The sequence below is a fragment of the Ruditapes philippinarum genome, unplaced genomic scaffold, assembly GCF_026571515.1.
Source record: "Ruditapes philippinarum isolate M1 unplaced genomic scaffold, ASM2657151v2 ctg574_1_1_1_1, whole genome shotgun sequence".
NCBI classification, from domain to species: domain Eukaryota; kingdom Metazoa; phylum Mollusca; class Bivalvia; order Venerida; family Veneridae; genus Ruditapes; species Ruditapes philippinarum.
The window spans coordinates 27,478-46,668 of NW_026853932.1; the positions used below are offsets into that span (position 1 = coordinate 27,478).

The 19,191-nt window shown below is 33.0% G+C and overlaps 2 protein-coding genes and 2 long non-coding RNA genes across 7 annotated transcripts in view; 3 read left to right on the forward strand and 1 right to left on the reverse strand.

Annotated features, from left to right (window-relative positions):
• Positions 1-19,191, reverse strand: part of LOC132738420 (uncharacterized) — a 61,839-nt gene that overhangs the window by 22,961 nt on the left and 19,687 nt on the right. For all 3 annotated transcript variants that reach the window (XM_060725916.1, XM_060725914.1, XM_060725915.1), the window contains exon 3: positions 566-1,806. In XM_060725916.1, the coding sequence (XP_060581899.1) occupies positions 566-1,806 (1,241 nt within the window). The remainder of the gene's footprint in view (positions 1-565; positions 1,807-19,191) is intronic.
• Positions 3,484-6,487, forward strand: LOC132738422 (uncharacterized). The gene is made up of 3 exons (XR_009626875.1): positions 3,484-4,052; positions 4,277-4,387; positions 5,860-6,487. It is a non-coding gene; the product is annotated as an uncharacterized LOC132738422 (long non-coding RNA).
• LOC132738423 (uncharacterized) lies at positions 6,754-7,427 on the forward strand. Its single transcript, XR_009626876.1, has 2 exons — positions 6,754-6,894; positions 7,071-7,427. It is a non-coding gene; the product is annotated as an uncharacterized LOC132738423 (long non-coding RNA).
• Positions 11,748-14,343, forward strand: LOC132738421 (uncharacterized). 2 transcript variants are annotated; one of them, XM_060725918.1, is made up of 3 exons: positions 11,751-11,886; positions 12,367-12,429; positions 12,767-14,343. In XM_060725918.1, exon 3 carries the CDS (start codon positions 12,768-12,770, stop codon positions 13,938-13,940), a length of 1,173 nt encoding a protein of 390 aa, XP_060581901.1. In that variant the 5' UTR covers positions 11,751-11,886; positions 12,367-12,429; position 12,767; the 3' UTR covers positions 13,941-14,343. The 2 variants fall into 2 exon arrangements, with proteins under 2 accessions (XP_060581900.1, XP_060581901.1); XM_060725917.1 differs by lacking the exon at positions 12,367-12,429 and having other exon boundaries at positions 11,748-11,886.

Here is a 19,191-nt window from a genome sequence, read left to right on the forward strand (position 1 = left end):
GACACAAATAGCATCAAGATAAACGGCACTGTTCAATAATGGCATGAACTTAAAACCACAACTGTGCTACTATGAATGTGATATTATTACATGAAAATCTACATGTAAAGTCTGACTAGGCTCAAGGTTCTTAACAGTAGACTGCTCAAATTTAGCACTCAGAACTATAGCTTGCTTTCAGTGGCAAGGTAAATTTTTGTAATCCGAACTATATATATGTTCCTTAAAAGTAGCAAACTAAAACTGTTTTATTCAAAGTCAGACAAATAATTTGATAAAATCTCAAAGAATAGTATGATGTTATCCGGAACTATACAGATATTCAGCAGGTACAAACTTTACCGTTACTGCTCCACCGTGCACTACCTGTCACTGACTCTGGCAGTTATATGCTACTAACATCCGGCTACACAAACGGACAGCAGGACAGTCTGAAAGCAGGACAGACAGACAAGAGCAAAGCTTTATGCCTCATCACAAAGTGTTGCAGGCATGCATGTATGTTGGCTGGATTAACAAATTAGAATTACAAGCAATAACCACGAAACGTGACAAATTTTCTCACCTTGATGTAAGCTGCGACTTTATTGAGCTGTCTGCAGAATCACCCCAGGAGACCGACTTCCTCAAAGAATCACTTCTAGAAAGCACGGGTGTATCGCCACGTGGAGGTTTACCCGAATTTATCATACTCTGACTGTACTTGACAGCTCGCCTCGATTTCTGATGGTCATTTCTCCGTAAAAGGTTCGTCGAATTGCACACAATTAGTAGAAAGTTTTCAGCAAAGGAGTGTTCTCGTCTAGCTAGTTCCACTAAGGGAGATTCCGAGTCTGACAAATCAGGTGCGCGTATACTGCCAACCTTTAGTATAGCTGCACTAAGAGAGGTCATGCTACCAGTGGCAGTATGATAATCTGATGTGTCTTTATCAGCTCGTTCATTAACATGACTAGATTCCTCCGTCCAAACAAAGTTCGGTAATTTTCCTGAATAAAGAAGTTTCACAAATTCGTGATTTGTCGTAAAAAACCGGTGTGTTTCAAGAGCTGCATATCTTGACCTCTCATTGGCAATTATACTTAGCACCCTCGAAAACGGAATAGCTTTAACATGTTCTCCGATATTGGCTACAGAGTTTGTAGAATCAGGACTTAAAGCACTTATATGTTGAGTACAAAAAGATTTTAGGCCTATTTTAGAGGTAGATGAATGATTGTCATGTTGTAAACCATTTATAATTCGGTTCAGATCTTCGAGACCACGCGTAATATTCCAGATCATTTCATGTGTTAAGGCGTCCACATTTCCATGAGCAAAAACTTGTAAACCTATCTGAACAAACTTTTCGAGCCACCATATAGCTTTGTTTTGTAAATGTATCAATGATAATTTTATACGGTCGAGCTGAAAATGTAATGAACCGAGAACCGGTTGTAGCCACCGATTTGTGTGCAGTTTTTGTTTTATACATTTCCAATGACCTATTAAAGTTCGTAAATCTTCACATAAAGCATTAAGGCAGAAAATTTTACTAACGGGAAATTCATCGACACAATCATGCGTAATTTTATATAAAATTTTATGCTCCTCCATAACTAATTGCTGTAAATCACGCACAAAAGTGATTGATAATTTTAACCGATACAAACAGTCTCTCATGAGTTCCACGCGAGCTCGTTCCTCTAATGTCTGACGTAGGTTAACATATCGACGTCCAATCTGCGTCGAGTGCCGACAATGAGTGAAGCTGGAACCTCCATGATCCGGTCCCCTTCTTGCTATGTGATATCCTGGTTCCAATACCTTTAAGATAAACCAAGTATATTTTTTTAGTGATTTTTATCATTACCTCTGCATTAAACTTTTTCAAATCATTCAATCTACAAAAAAATTAGACTACATGTATTGAACATAACTACAACAATACTTGTATTTATTTTACCACATGACCACTGGTCCCTTTTCTTACATTGCAATCACTATTTAGCTGAAATGGTGTGTCATTCCATCAGTTTATGTTAATGTTTGTTTGGTTGGTAAGATTTTATGCAATTTTTAACACATATTTTGGTTATCATTTTTTACATTATTTTAATTAATATCTGATTAAAAGATTGAACAATAATGAATGATTAATGATTTATCTTTGACAGCTTTTATATGTCTATAATGCTAGTCATGTGTGGTCAATTTTTCACTTGCAATAACACAACAAGAAGACAATTAATTTAACAACCTATAAATAATTCTTTAACCACTGGGCCAAAGCTAAAATTACATCACTGGTAGATATTTTACTATTGCCCTACAGTCTCACTTACATCCTGGCAGAGCCCCGGTAGACGTCCGGGGTGATCAAGGAACGACCGTGGTACGACCAGGAACAATCGGGGTACATCCGTAACTCTGCCAGCAACGTCCGGGATGATTCGGGCACATCCCACTTCCAACTCCGGATGGAATAAAATTCAATATCACCGGGGTTGTCCTGGATGATCTGGGAAGTATAGCTTTGCCGGCTTCATCCTTAGCTCTGCTGGGAATGACCGGGGTAACACAGGGGAAGCACCGTAGCTCTGCCCGCACAAACCGAGAATGATCCGGGGTATGATATAGCTGGTAGAGCTATGGTAGAGCGCCGGTGAATGCTGGCAGAGCCCCGGTGAATGCCGGCAGAGCCCCGGAGGATGACAATGGAGCTACAGTTGAACCCGGTAAAGCCTGGTTCATTTAAAAAGAATCTCGACAATTTTCAATGATTGCACTTCTTTGTATTAAAACCATTCCCATTTCCCTTCTATCCAGTCTTGCGTAAGGATTTTTCAGAAAATCATCATAAATTACTGTTCTGGAACAATAGATATTATATTAAACAAGAACCGGTTGAACCGGGTGATGCTCCCCAAGAAGGTTTTGGACACAGGAAACTATTAAAAAATAAACAAAGGGCAAAAACTCCAAAATTAGGCAAGGCAAAGTTATGGCTTTTTGCACTACACTTCTATCCAATGAGGTCTATCTACCTACAAAGTTGTATGCTGATATCTCTAATAGTTTTAGAGTTAGATCCCGGAAAAAAGTCAAAAAGTAAAAATAAACAAAGGGCAATAACTTCAAAATAAGGCAAGCAGAGTTATGGTTCTTCAGCAATGCACTTCTACCCAATGAGACCTATCTACCTACAAAGTTTCATGTTGATATCTCTTATGATTTAAGAGTAATGTCCCGGTCAAAGTTCAAAGTGTCAAAATGAACAAAGGGCAATGACTCCAAAATAAGGCAAGACAGAGTTATGGTTCTTTTACAATGCACTTCTACTCAATGAGATCTATCTACCTACAAAGTTTCATGTTGATATCTCTCATACTTTTAGAGTTATATCCCTGACAAAGTTTGAGTGTGAAAATAAACAAAGGGCAATTATTCAAAATTTAGGCAAGGCAGAGTTACAGTTCTTGTGCACTGCACACCTACTCAAGGTCAGGGTATCGCATTGTAACATGGCCAGCGATTGGCTGAAAAAAAGTGCAGGGAAAACCGTATGAGTCAATTTATACATGAGGTGATTGGATGGAAGTGGGGTATTTTTAAGTAAAAAAAACTAATTTAAAAAGTAACACTACACTGTTTTCTGAAGAAAATGAAATATTTCATGAGTCTCTGTGATAATTTTGACTTGGATATTTGCATTCATAAAAAGTGTATGTCAGTCCTGTGATCAGCAGAAAATTTCAATGAAATGGGGGGTAATCCTCTCTGAAGTCATTTTGCAAAAAATTTGGTTGGCTACCCCTATATAACAAGAACATTTTCATGTGTCAGGCATTTCATTCTGCTAGAAAAATTAGCTCTTTAGCATGAAAACTCAATTTTAAGGTAGGATTAGGGACCATTTCTTATAATGTAAGTCTATGGAAATATCAATGTGAGTGTCTGACCTAAAGAGAGGGAAATTGGAACTGTCATAATTCATTTGTAGTACTTTGTCTTCATTGATACACCATGAAAAGCTGATATTTTGGAAGAATGGATGTATACAGCCTGTCTAGGTATGAAATTTCATTATTTCAATGCAACTGTTGGTGTTTACAGCAGATAATGTGTCAAGGGGGTCAATCTACAAGCATTGTTTACATATGAACAAGAGTATTAGTGTTCCTTAAAAGTTAATAATGGTTTGTATTTTCTTTAAACAGTGAATTTGAGTGATAATTAATTGGTAATATGTTGATGATGAATAATGTAGACCTTGGTCATTAAAAATATTTTTCAGATTTCAAAGAAATGCTGTACATTGGCTATACACATGCCAGGTTTGAAGACTTATGTATAACTTGACAGGACCTGATGTAAGCACATTGGCCACTTTTGATGGGTGTTGCAGGTATATCACTACAAATGCATATTGCCAGGTTCAAAACTAATATATTAATACTAGAAATAGTCTAGGGTGCTGTTTCGGTTAACTTTCGACTTTATTTAGGGGCGGACATTTCTTCGCTCGGCACTAATTTTTTTCCATTTTGCTCAAATATTTACATAGAATGTCACAAATAAATTGCTTCTATGTCTGTTTCCCATATAAGAATGTTTTGTGTTTCATTTACAGGCATAGATAGCATAAAAGCTTCAAATAAATAGCATTTTAAGGCTTCTGTCTTAAAATTTACTTGGTTTCAGGGCATGAATATCAACACATACTTAGAAATTGAAATCCATTGAAAAATGTAGCATAATTCAGTTAGGTAGCCTCTGAATAGCCTCTTATTATGTGGTTAAGATGCAAAATAGTGATAAAAATTTATTGTTTTCTATTTGGTAATACATATTTACACACTCACAATGTATAATGCCATAGTTTTTAGACTTTATATCTGTTTAATGCATAATTGAAATGAGCATCATAATGGCCAAGGGTAGAATTATTTTGTAGAAAAAGTTTTATTGATAAGTAAAAGTTGATCTACTTTTTCACAATCATATTAGGCACAATTATAACACAGCTTTAGTGTCTCTGATGTGTCTATAAACAGAAAAAGCACTTATTCTGGTAGATAAATGTACACAAAGGGTGTGATTATGCACAACTTTAGTGAATTACCTCCCTTTATTTATTGAGAAACTTAGATAAGTGCATAAATTCTAGTGTCTGGCTACCTAAATGAGAAGAAAATACACAATACTATCCATTCCAAGTACATTTTGGTCTGAAGAGGTGATTTACATGGTAAAACACCTGAAAGAAGGTTTCAATTGTCATATTTGGCTCCAAATGAATGCAAAAATGGCCAATAAATTGGGTGGAGAAGTCAAATTTTAGGCTATTACTGTGCTGTTAAGTCCAGAGGAACTTGGTTTTTCCATATATTGCATTTTTTATATCCATGTAAGAGAGAGACAAAATATATATAAAGAATTTTGGCATTTTATTGACATTTAGGCTTGTATTTAAGACTATATAAGCAAATATTTGGAGTAGAAAAATACAGCAGGGGCAATTTTAAAATACCTAGTTACACCCAAAATGTTGCTATGTGTGTACAAATAACGTGTAATCCATAGTCAGGTCACTATACAGTAGTTATTAAGTATGTTTGCTAAGCTAAATCTTCATTCAGGAAGTCTATTGGTAATAAAATGTTGAAATTTGGGTGAAAAATCACTTATTTTGTTATGGGTGGGGTGATAAAATTGCTCCCTGCTACATCCTTTTGTTAGAAAATTAGTATTTTGAAGCACTTCTGTAATGAGAACAGTGTAGTGTTGCTATCTGAGTGATTTTATGGAAGTTGATACAAAATTGGCTTCAGAATAATGAATTATGTATGAAAATCACATGCTAACATTCATTTTCAGAATATCCGGATTGCGGCATAACGGCGCTTGTTAGAAAAAAGGGAATTTCAAAGTTTTAAATGACTTAAGAGTGGTGAAAATGCATCCATATAATTGGTAATTGTATATGTAACTTCATTTATTATTAGATATTAGAATACTAAACATTTAATATTCCCTTTAGGTCAGGGTATCGCATTGTAACATGGCCAGCGATTGGCTGAAAAAAAGTGCAGGGAAAACCGTATGAGTCAATTTATACATGAGGTGATTGGATGGAAGTGGGGTATTTTTAAGTAATAAAACTAATTTAAAAAGTAACACTACACTGTTTTCTGAAGAAAATGAAATATTTCATGAGTCTCTGTGATAATTTTGACTTGGATATTTGCATTCATAAAAAGTGTATGTCAGTCCTGTGATCAGCAGAAAATTTCAATGAAATGGGGGGTAATCCTCTCTGAAGTCATTTTGCAAAAAATTTGGTCGGCTACCCCTATATAACAAGAACATTTTCATGTGTCAGGCATTTCATTCTGCTAGAAAAATTAGCTCTTTAGCATGAAAACTCAATTTTAAGGTAGGATTAGGGACCATTTCTTATAATGTAAGTCTATGGAAATATCAATGTGAGTGTCTGACCTCAATGAGATCTATCTACCTACAAAGTTTCATGTTGATACCTCTTATACTTTTAGAGTTATGTCCCGGACAAAGTTCAAAGTGTAAAAATAAACAAACTTATCAAAGGGAGATAAACAAAAGCTGTCCGTAAGACAGCGCGCTCGACTTTTTTATTGCTTGCCAATAAAAAAAGTTTTTGCAGTAAAAGGCAATACAAGAATCTCTGTATTTTTAAAGTGAACAATGGCCATGAGCATTAAGATATTTAGTGAAGAATTATTTTACTGAATTGTGTGATACCCTTGAACACTGCAGCAAAGTTTGAAATGTTTAAGTCAAAAGAGGGCTGGTAAGAAAGAAAAAAAAACTGAGTTGAGCCTTAAATAAATTTAATAGTATTAAACCCACTTTGAGAGAATAAGGTATTTTTACGTCACTCAGAACACCTTGGTAAATGACATAATAACATAATTTTTCAAGAAATCTATGCCAAGGAAGCAGTATATTTTTGTACAATCAGCATAATATATAGATTTGACTTTGTATGTGAAAGTATTATAGTTACCTTATAATACAAGTAATAGATAAATTTTATCAAGCTTTTTTAGATTCTAAGTCGATAAAAGGCCTTAATTTTTAAAACAAATCCTTGACAGAGTTACCTTCTCTTGCGTACAGATGGGGGTAATGATGTGAAATAGCATTAAAAGTTTCAAAGCAATATCTCAAAGGGTTAAGGCAATAAGTGGATTTTACCCATATTCAATGTATTTTCTAAGTCAAAAAGGGGCATAATTCTGTCAAAAACCTTGACAGAGTTATGTCCTCTTGTCTGTTGATGAAGGTCGTGATGGTAAACAAGTATGGTCAGTTTCAAAGCAATACCTCCAATGGTTTTGAAATAAAGTGAGGTGGTACAAAAAACTTAACCAAGCTCAATACACTTTCTAAGTCAAAAAAAGGCCATAATTCTGTCAAAAACCTTGACAGAGTTATGTACTCTTGTCTGTAGATGGAGGTTATGATGGTGAACAAGTATGGTAAGTTTCAAAGCCATACTTGTAATACTTCTGAAATAAAGTGGGGTGGTACGAAAAACTTAACCAAGGTGTGACGCCAACGCCGACGCCGACGCCGGGGCGAGTAGGATAGCTCCCCTTTTCATAGAAAAGTCGAGCTAAAAATGTCAGATATAGACTAACTGCACAATTCCCGGGTGTAGATTTTCCGAGGTTTATGAAAAAAACCATGGAAACTGCTTCAAAAACCTTGGAAATAAACCAGTTTTACAAGGTTTTTTCTTAATTCCGAGGTTTTTTTTAAAACCTTGGAAACTTTATCCAAGGTTTTTGTATAAAAATCCTTGGAAATAAAGAAAACCTTGGAAACTATCTCGGAATTAAACACTCTGCCAAAAATCAGCTCGGAAAAAGCTTGGAAATAAGAACTTTGTCATTTTTTTGCTCGGAAAAGAACTTAGAAAATTTACGTAAAATTTGTTGGAAACACTTTGCCAATATTTAGCTTGGAAATGACCTCGGATATTTGTACTTAACTAAATTTCATCTCGGAAAATGTTAAGACATAATCATGATTTAACTTATAATGGGCATCAAAAGCAATAATCAACAGTTAAAGCAAACTAAGATGCCAACCCAACTGTAGATTGCCAATGGATATTTCTTAATCCATGGTCAGAGCAAACAATTGTCCAACAGCATGGAAAGGAGAGATTTGGTCCAGGGAATCAATTTTTAGTATGGACATTGTCAATGGCCAACTTCCTTTTCAATAAATTTGTACTTTAATCTTCTGAAGCCATTTTTGTGGGAGGAATCAATTAAAAAAATTTAAGTGTGAAAACATGGAAAAGTCAAATACAATGTAAATTCCTTGTTGCCATAAAATACCTTTTATTAATGGCTATAAAGGTATTGTAACTAATCATAATAAGATAAAGATTATTCAAATAACTGATGATCAGAAAGACTTGAAAATTTTATTTTTTTTTATTTTCATATTTTTTTTTATATTATTTATAATTATTGTTACTAGATATCTTCTCCATTTTTAAGAATAGATAAAAGAGCAAAACTTATAATTATACAAAAAGAAACAATCAGTGTTTATGTCTATTAGTTTCTAAATGCATCAGTATTTTTCCTGCAGTTTCTTTCTATATATAGACTTAACTAAGGGTTTCTTGACAGCCTGTAAGCAACACTGAAATAAGAATGCTATTAATCTTTAATATATGTTCTTATGCCATATAAAATAGTATATTCTACTAAGCAAGTCTGTGACATACATTCAGATTACAATTTACTCTGCCATTAATTATGTGTACAATAAACATAAATAGTTATTAATTGTCATTTTAATATATAATTATGTACAATTAATGTGTAAAATATGTATGCTTGATACTTTCTTATAATTAAGATAAATAAATACTGCATCCACTAAGTTTTCACACACAGAATATAACACACTGATCAGATAAAAGTAATGGCACCCCAGGTGGTTCCCTCTTATAATCTATGCATGATCAATCTTCTCATTGAGCATTCTGGGATAGACCAGATTGTTCCATGTGATTATTCAGGGAGAGTCTGGGTTTTTATACAATCCAAAACAGTCTAAAATGACACTGCAACTGTGATTCTCTTATAATTTTCAAGTTTTACTTTTATTTATCATTTGATATATTTGTACCTTCAATAAAATTAATGTAAAAATAAAATGATGATGGCTTTGATATTTTGGGATCACCCCTGTTTCACATTATGATTGCCCCTTCAGTTATACTGTTGAAAAATTTGAATCTCAGACATTAATGGGTCAAGTGGTTATATATATAGTTGGAAGTAGTGCAAACCTGGATTTATTTTAAGCAATTTTGGACATATATATCTTGTTTTAAATGTTAGGGAGCATATTTTGGAATTTTCAAAGAAAACATTTATCTAAGTGTGACAAGATTCAGGAAATGTTTGGTTGTTGTAATTGAACCTAAAGATCAATGACCTGGGACAGGAAGATAAACAAAAGAAACATGATAGTAAAAAGGTTCAGGTAAATAATTTTAGATACATTTATGCATAAAATCTGTTGTTGTTTTTTTTTTTCAAATAAGTATTAAATACAAACTATTTTAGATCTATATTTTTAACCTAAATGTAAGCTAGTTTAAATACAATTGTTTAGAGGATATTTTAAGAGTATTAATGTTATTTTTGTCTATAAATGTATTGAACAAGATGAGTGCATGAAACTATGATGACATTATTTATAAACTTTCATCTTTCATCTATTATTTGAATCTACAAATTTTTAATTACAGAGTCAGCTTGTAAGCAAGTTTGCAAGACTGTTCCAAACTACAAGAAGATGGCAATCCAGCTTTGCTGTGTTTTATCATAGTATATCATTGGCATCCAGGCATCGATTAAGGATACAGTATGTTTTTGTTTTAAAACTAGGTTTTGAAATTTTCAATTTGAAATTTGAATGAATTAATTTTAAGGTTTCTGGAACTGATTTTTTTATTGATACTTTGTTGGAAATGCTGTTAATGTTACATGATGACTCTACAGCTTTATTGGTGCAGATGTCACTAAATTGAGCAGAATGATACAATTACTGTAGGCAATCTGAATCACCTTATGAAAAGCGTTATTTTTTTGCAATATTTTTAGAGTGCTTTAGGTTGTAACATCCAGTATGACATAATCTAAAATAATAGTAACAGACATCGTTTCTTTTCTTAACATCGCAGAATTGTCACACTGCTTACCAAAGTTTTCTTGAAATCTTGACACTAAATACTGATGAAGAAAAATAAGAAATCAACATGAAAAAAATTAAATTCACTATTTCAAAACAGTAGACCAATATTTAAAGGTAACTACAGAAAAGGTCATTTGAAAATATTAAAGCCTTCATTTTAATCTATGGTCTTGAACAACTTGTAATTCAAGTAGTTTTGGATCACTCAAAAGATGTATTTCTTTTCACAAAAGTGCTGATTTTTTAAAACAATATATATCAACAGTGAACTGATATTTTTGTCTATGGAAACGTTTAAGGAATGTATCATTTTTTTTTATTGATTAATAAAAAAGAAATTAGATGATGTAATTCTGATTGCCTACACATACTGAACTGTCCTGAGTATAACCACAGGTGTTCCTTAATCCTGGGCTGGATACATGTAGCTCCCTCAGAGGGAAGAAGCCCATCCTGGCTTCAGGAGTCAAAAATACAATGTTGTAAGGCAAGTAGTTTGAAGTCTTTGATCCTGACCACATGGAGAGGGAAGCGCCCAATGGAGAGGGAAGCGCCCAGTGGTGATTTTATATAATTGTTTTTCTAACTTCTTTCAATGGCTGTACTTTATTAAATGTTTACTTTATTTATTTCAGGAATTGTATCCTGGAGCATTTTTCCACATGTGACCCCTGTGATTGTGAGGGAAAAACTAAGGGACATTTAAAAATCATGAAGAGTGAACAGGAATTCAAAAGATAGATATTTGAATACATTAAAATTTAACCGGATACCAAAATATTATAACTGAACATTGAGTGTAATATTTACCATTAAAGACTTCTAACTTAACTTTTCATTTGTAGTGCATTACTATTTACTTCACGCTGACATTAAATGTTTCAGTGAGTCATGTGATCATTTTTTGCTCTGTATTATTACAAAGAAGTTTCTTAATTCCTTAAAAGGACAATATAATTGCTCTTTTCAGAATATTTCATTGGATGTTATATTTTCTGATTTTCCATGGATATTCTAGAAATTTCCAAGGTTTTTGCTCAAATAAACCTTGGAAAATTCTCTGATGCCCTTAAGTAAGAATCCTCAAAAATATAACAGTATTCCCAGTTGTGAGAAACTTTCCGAGGTTTTCATTTAAAAACCTTGGAAAACAAACCACGGAAACACTTTAAAAATCCTTGGAAATCGTTCCAATACTCCGAGGTCACTCATTTTCCAAGGTTTTCTAAACAAAATCCTCGGAAATTATTTTACGAGGTTTTTATTCTGAAATCCTTGGAAATCGTTCCAATACTCCGAGGTCATACTTTTTATGAGGTTTTTTTAAAAAAAAACTCGGAAATTTTTTACAAGGTTTTTCACCCTCTCCCTATTTTTCCAAGGTTTTTTTAATAGCAAAGTTTTGCATTTTCTTGTTCCAATACTCCGAGGTTTTTTTCCAAGGATTTTGAGCCAAAAACCTTGGAAAATCTACACCCGGGAACAGAGTTATCTTCATAAGAGGAAGTTAAAAATAACAATACTCTAATTGTTGTTAGCAACTGGGAAATTCCTGAAGTGTTTTGTTTTGCTTTTTAAATATTGAAAATCTAGTGACTTCATGATCTTTAATCTTCTGCAGATATAAACAAACAGGTAATAATTTAATGATTATTGTATACTACTGACAAGTTTCATTAAAATTTATTTCAAAAAGAGGTAAAAGTTTTGTATTTGATTAAAGATTATATGCCATGTTCAATTTTGAATTTGCGACCATATTTCAACTGCATCTATAAGAAACAATACCAACTGAAGGATAATAATCAGCACTCAAAAAATATTAACAGCGGTTAAAGTTATGGAACAGACACAAAATGTAGACTTGTTACTATGAAATGAAGATTTTTTAACATTTGACCTTTAAGTGTGAATTTGACCTTTATTTTATCTTGTACAAATATCTTGTGTCAATCAGTTTTCATCATCAAAGGGAGGTGTTAAAATCAATGTAATTAAAAATAAAAATAAAACATTTTGACTTCGTTTTGAAATCAATTTTAATTTAAGTCAGGAGTATTAAGTCTGTATTCATTAAAAGTTTACAAAGTTTTACTTTTTTGTTTATATCTGCAGAAGATTAAAGATCATGAGGTCACTATTTTAAAGCGAAACAAAATTTTGAGAATTTTTTCAAATGTTAGTATCTAGGATCTTTGGTTTTCTGAAATGATTTTACTTCCTCTTTCTCTTTTAATTATAAGAAGATAACTCTGTTCTACAATCACTTGATAAACAAAAATCATGTTAAAAAACATGTTAAACATATTATTATACACTGCTTATAAAACAACTAAACTTAATAGATAAATATTTGTATAAAAAATTCTATAAAGGAAAATTTATCCATTTAACAATAAAAAAATCTGATTGTGGTGATCTTAAATGGAAAATCAGCAAAAAAGTAAAGAAATTACATATTTCAGAAACTTAATAATATTTTAAAACATTAATGACATCAATATGATATTTTCAGAATGTATCAAGTACCAGATTACAACCAGACTGTGTCAATGAAGCTATCAGAGGTTCTGGCTGATATAGGTGTTGATGAGAGAATAGTGATGAAGAGGAGAAGAACATTGCTTCTGACAGAATCAATAGCAAATATAACTAACCAACTACTTGATAATAGAAATGCTTCAGTATACGTTTTTGGGAGTCAATCAGAAGGTACAACTACAACAGGAATGCAATCAGACCTAGATCAACTAATTTGCAGTAAAGCATTCCCTGTGATACAAGACTGGAGTGACTGGATACCTGGTTTATATAATCTATTGATGATTCAAGATAATTCTGTATCTCCTGGATATTGTTTACTTCAATTGCTGAGAAAAGATGCTCCTCTTCCTCTTGATGGTGAATCTGATCAATTCTTTTTCAAAGACAGAACAGGAAAATTACTTTTAAAGCATTTTATAGTATCTGCATTTAATATAAACCGTGAAATACATGGGCCCGCAGGTGTTATACAAGGACAACCAGGCTACTGTGATAAAGATTCTGTGTTTGCAATACGTTGTACAAAATGGCCACAACAAGCTAGACAATGGTTGAATCAACAAGGTGAAGGTCAATGGCCATCTGCTGAAATGAAACAATACTGCAGCAGAACTGGATGCTTTGTTGTTGCTGTTGGATGTAGTGGCAGTGAACATGAGCAACTTGAATGGAGAATATCAACATCTTTAGCAGAAAGGTGTTTAATGTTCAACCTGAATATTACACAGATTCGCTGTTATGTCTTGATGAAAATTATTTTAAAAACATTTACAAATCCACTGTTTAAAGATGTTATTACAAGTTTTATGTGTAAAACTGTACTCTTCAACTGTATTTCCAATACACATTCTAACATCTGGAGAGAAAATAACTTACTTTCTTGTCTATCACTGTGTTTATATCTCCTGTACAACAATATCATTAATGAAAATTGTCCACATTTTATCATACCTGGGAACAATTTAATGAGGGGGAAAATTTCACCTGCAGTCAAACCATATATCCTGGAAATATTAAGCAATATCATCAACAGTGAAGGAGTGGTACTACTTGGGATTAAATGTGATGCTCTTGGTTCAAGGCTTCATCTTAAGTTTAATAACTTATGTACAATCAAGACAAGTGACATTATTTCAGGAACCTAGCTGTATATATATATAGGAAGCAGAAAGCATTTAATAATAATCTTAAGGACATTAGTCCTAATGAAGCTGTAGAAATATTAAAGAACTATGTATCGAAGACAATCAACTATCAATATGAAGGATTAGATAAGACAGCCAGTCATCTTCTGTTACCATGGTATTGTACAACACTTGGATCTGTCCTGGCTTCACTAAACATCTATCATTACAACACTGTATCAGCAGATGCCCTCAAACTCATCTCACTTGGTCTGAATACAGATGTTGCATCAAGTAAACTGAAACTAGCTTCAATCTTATACTGTGTTCAAGAAATACAAAAAGCTGACTCAGTACTCAGTGAGATTGAAAGAAGATATGATCTACAAATTGTTGAGCCTGTCTGTAGTTGTTATCAATTTGAGAAAGAATCAGTAAGACAAGGATTCTTTGAATTATGTGACAATCATAATGAAGAAATCTTACAGTATACAACAGCATCATGTGTTAGACATCGGCAATGTGAAATTCACTGTGTACCCACTGAACTCAGATATGAAATGTTTAGATCTACACAAGAGGACAGAATATTTCGTACAGAAGAAGACAACGAATGGATGGATTGTGCTGTGGTGGATTCCCTCCCTTACCTCTACTTTCTACAATACAAAGTTTACAGCCATCTTGGAAGACATGACCTGAAACAAGCTGCGCTCTTCAAACTTATCAGAACCATAAAAGAGGAACAACACCTTGGACATCGGGAAACAGCTCTAAATCTTCTCGGAAAATGTATGGAACAAGAAGGTAGAGCTGGAGACGCTTTACAGTGTTATTTGATGTCACTCAATATAAGGGGAAGAAACAATGCTGCAAAGATTCATATCACCATACTCCTATCTGTACTGATAAATACAAGGAGATAAAAGGTATGCAAAATATGTGGAAATGACTAAAGCAAGACAGTGAGACAAATGGGTGGTAGCTACAAGCTAGATTGTGACACCAACATTCCCGCTCAACATCATGTTATATTTTTTCAAATAGCAAATTTCTTGTCATAAGAAACACTTTTTGATACATATGTGTATGTCATCCATAATTCCATATATGAAAGAGATAAAGCAAACTGTCATATAGTCTGGTTTTCATGTCTGATTGTTGATATTTCATAGTCTGGTTTTCATGTCTGATTGTTGATATTTCATAGTCTGGTTTTCATGTCTGATTGTTGATATTTGATATAGTCTGGTTTTCATGTTTGATTGTGATATTTCATAGTCTGGTTTTCATGTTTGATTGTTGATATAGTCTGGTTTTCATGTCTGATTGTTGATATTTGATATAGTCTGGTTTTCATGTCTGATTGTTGATATTTCATAGTCTGGTTTTCATGTCTGATTGTTGATATTTCATAGTCTGGTTTTCATGTCTGATTGTTGATATTTCATAGTCTGGTTTTCATGTCTGATTGTTGATATTTCATAGTCTGGTTTTCATGTCTGATTGTTGATATTTCATATAGTCTGGTTTTCATGTCTGATTGTTGATATTTCATATAGTCTGGTTTTCATGTCTGATTGTTGATATTTCATAGTCTGGTTTTCATGTCTGATTGTTGATATTTCATAGTCTGGTTTTCATGTCTGATTGTTGATATTTCATAGTCTGGTTTTCATGTCTGATTGTTGATATTTCATAGTCTGGTTTTCATGGCTGATTGTTGATATTTCATAGTCTGGTTATCATGTCTGATTGTTAATATTTCATAGCCTGGTTTTCATGGCTGATTGTTGATATTTCATAGTCTGGTTATCATGTCTGATTGTTAATATTTCATAGCCTGGTTTTCATGGCTGATTGTTGATATTTCATAGTCTGGTTATCATGTCTGATTGTTAATATTTCATAGCCTGGTTTTCATGTCTGATTGTTGATATTTCATAGTCTCATTAGTCTGGTTTCCATGACTGTTTGTTGATATTTCAAAGTAAGATAATAACTTCACTTTTGTATTAATGTGTCTGATTCTCATCATTTTGGTAGTATTCATTATCTTCACATGATATAATCAGTAATTTCTCATTTATCATCATCTATTGAACTCATTTTTACAAATATCTTTATTCCTTAAATTTTCCTCATATGTTTTTCGAAGCTGCTATGTTAAAGGTTAATACATAATAATATCCATATTTTCGTACTTTAAATAATTGAAGCATATTTAAAGCTTTACTGCATAATATGTATTTGCAATCTGTATCAACAAATGTTGAAGAAATTAACTTTAATGGTTTAGTTTTGTAAAAGAAGATGGTACTATTTCTTCGTTAATTTATGTAGTTGACTTGAGTACCTGTAAATAAATCCTGTCAATTTACCATAATTGTTGCTATTCATTTTAATTTGTTACCATTACTGTTAATTTTCAACAAATTGATTAAATCAAATTTTGTATGTTCACTTTGTACTCATTTAAGGATCATTGGGATTCCTGACCAATTTTGATTGGCTAATAAATGTAAGTGAAATCTGATTACTCGAGAATCTTATCTTAATTTTCTAAATCGCTCCAAATTTATAAATATATTTTATGTAGAGTGTGGCTTCCCAATTGGTCAGGGAACAGCAAATGATGTTGAAAGATGCCATTATTTAAATTCTATCAGATAGTCAATACAAGATATTAGTAAGTTACCATTTCCTAAATGTCAGTTTAGTAATTATGATTAAACTTGAATAAACAATAGCCATGAAATCCTGAGGGTCATTTTGACTAAGTTTTACCGACTTCAAGGTCAAATCCCCGTGATTTTAACAAGACTTGTCCCTCCTGTTAAAATCCTGGCCCCGTGTTCACAAAGATTTAAGGATCAGGATCAAGATCAGGATCAAATCTAAAAACTCAAATATTCTCCATTGTTAATCCTAATAGAATAATATTTAATATTAACATGATAAAACTGGACTTGAAATAGCATGTTTATTAAATTTTAGAATAAATTTATTGTTATTTTTGCAAGATATGGGCATTTTACAGGTGATCCAAATATTTATCTTGATCCTTAAATTGATTCTTATTTTGATCTGATTATTTTTGTATTTGTTTTGTTATTCATCAATTTTATCCCAAAATAGGTTTGTTTCTTTGCAAAACAGCAATTGTTTTCATTTTGAAAATATACCATTTAATTCTTGCAAATTACCATCATCAATATTAGTTATATAAAACAAAGAAAATAAAACCAGGATCACTTGATCCTTATCCTGATCTTTTCTTAGTGAACATGGGGCCTGAGGGTCAAATCAGGCCTTTTGGAGTTTGAAGGGTCAAAGAGTCATTTCAAGGGTCAAACGGGCACCCTGCAACTGTTCCCAATTGAGAGCTGGTGTACTTCATGTTATTATATATTTTATAGTGGCGTAGCCTGTTTTTAAGAACAGAATAATAAACCAAAGAATATAAAAAAGAGCAAAAGGTTATCTTCATTTGCTTTAGGAAATCTGAAAGCACAAAAAGTAACAAGTAGGAACAACCAACATCCAGTATTTGTGGAATAACAGATAGTAAATGCAGTTAAATTTGGAGGCTTTTGACATGAAGCACTAAAATGTTATGACCAAGGTTAATTTGGTGTTTTGTGCATATATTGTGCTTATACATAAGGATCTGGCCAGGAGAGCTCATCAAAGTGCATGTACCTTTGATGTTTAGATGCTCTTGATGGAAGGACTTTGTTAAATTAAAGGTCAATGTTTGTGACAAATAAACAAAGTGAGACTTCTTAACAGACAGACCAAAGGAATTATGCTCTCCAAAAATAATTTGCGTATTTGAAAACTATGAAGTATACAAAATAAAGTACACAAAATGTATTAAAGAAAATATAAGTTATTTATTTGAACTTTAACCTGTAAGAACTGAAAGTAATCAGCCTTTGCCACCTGTATTGAGCCAGGGAAGAACAAGCAATCCAAGAAAAAAGAGGGATAAGAGTTTGCCCCTATACCCACCTAGAATATGGTCTGCACATGAATTTAAACTAAGACACCCCTGAAAATAATTGTTTGATGGGTTATAAAACTTTAAGTCTCTAAAATGCTTTGGTATTGTCATTTATATAATATGACCACAGGATGATACATTGTAGATACCAGTGATTTTTTTCACTGTATTTTACAGGCGAATAAAGGCTGTTTCCCCTAGCCCAAAATAGGTATATTTTCCCCTAAAAATGCTAATATTTTGCCCTAAAATGCCTCGTGCTCTTCCTTACCAGAACCATAACTTAACAGCATCTGACTTAATCAGCTAAAAGACAGAAATCTGTCCCTACAGATAGCCTCTGCTATGAACCATGCATGTTAAATTGAATTGAAATTAATTTTTTTCACAAGAACACTGTGAACGGGGTGATGCTCCCTGAGAAGGTTTTGGACACAGGAAAGTATAACAAGAGCTGTCGGTAGGACAGCATGCTCGACTATTCTTAGTGCTTGATAGTAAAAAAAATGCCTGATACAGTTACCTCCTCCTGTTTACAGGTTGGGGTCATGATGGTGAACAAGTGTGCAAAGTTTCAAAGCCATATGTCAATGGACTTTGAAAATATTTGAACTATTACAAAAACTTTAACGTAAATTCTAAGTCGAAAAAGGGGCATAATTCTGTCAAAATGCTTGATAGAGTTACCTCCTCCTGTTTACAGGTTGGGGTCATGATGTTGAACAAGCGTGCAAAGTTTCAAAGCCATATGTCAATGGACTTTGAAAATATTTGAACTATTACAAAAACTTTAACGTAAATTCTAAGTCGAAAAAGGGGCATAATTCTGTCAAAATGCTTAATAGAGTTACCTCCTGCTGTCTACAGGTTGGGGTCATGATGTTGAACAAGTGTGCAAAGTTTCAAAGCCATATGTCTATGGACTTTGAAAATATTGAACTATTACAAAACTTTAACGTAAATTCTAAGTCGAAAAAGGGGCATAATTCTGTCAAAATACTTGATAGAGTTACCTCCTCCTGTCTACAGGTTGGGGTCTAGATGGTGAACAAGTGTGCAAAGTTTCAAAGCCATATGTCAATGGACTTTGAAAATATTTGAACTATTACAAAAACTTTAACATAAATTCTAAGTCGAAAAAGGGGCATAATTCTGTCAAAATACTTGATAGAGTTACCTCCTCCTGTCTACAGGTTGGGGTCATGATGGTGAACAAGTGTGCAAAGTTTCAAAGCCATATGTCAATGGACTTTGAAAATATTTGAA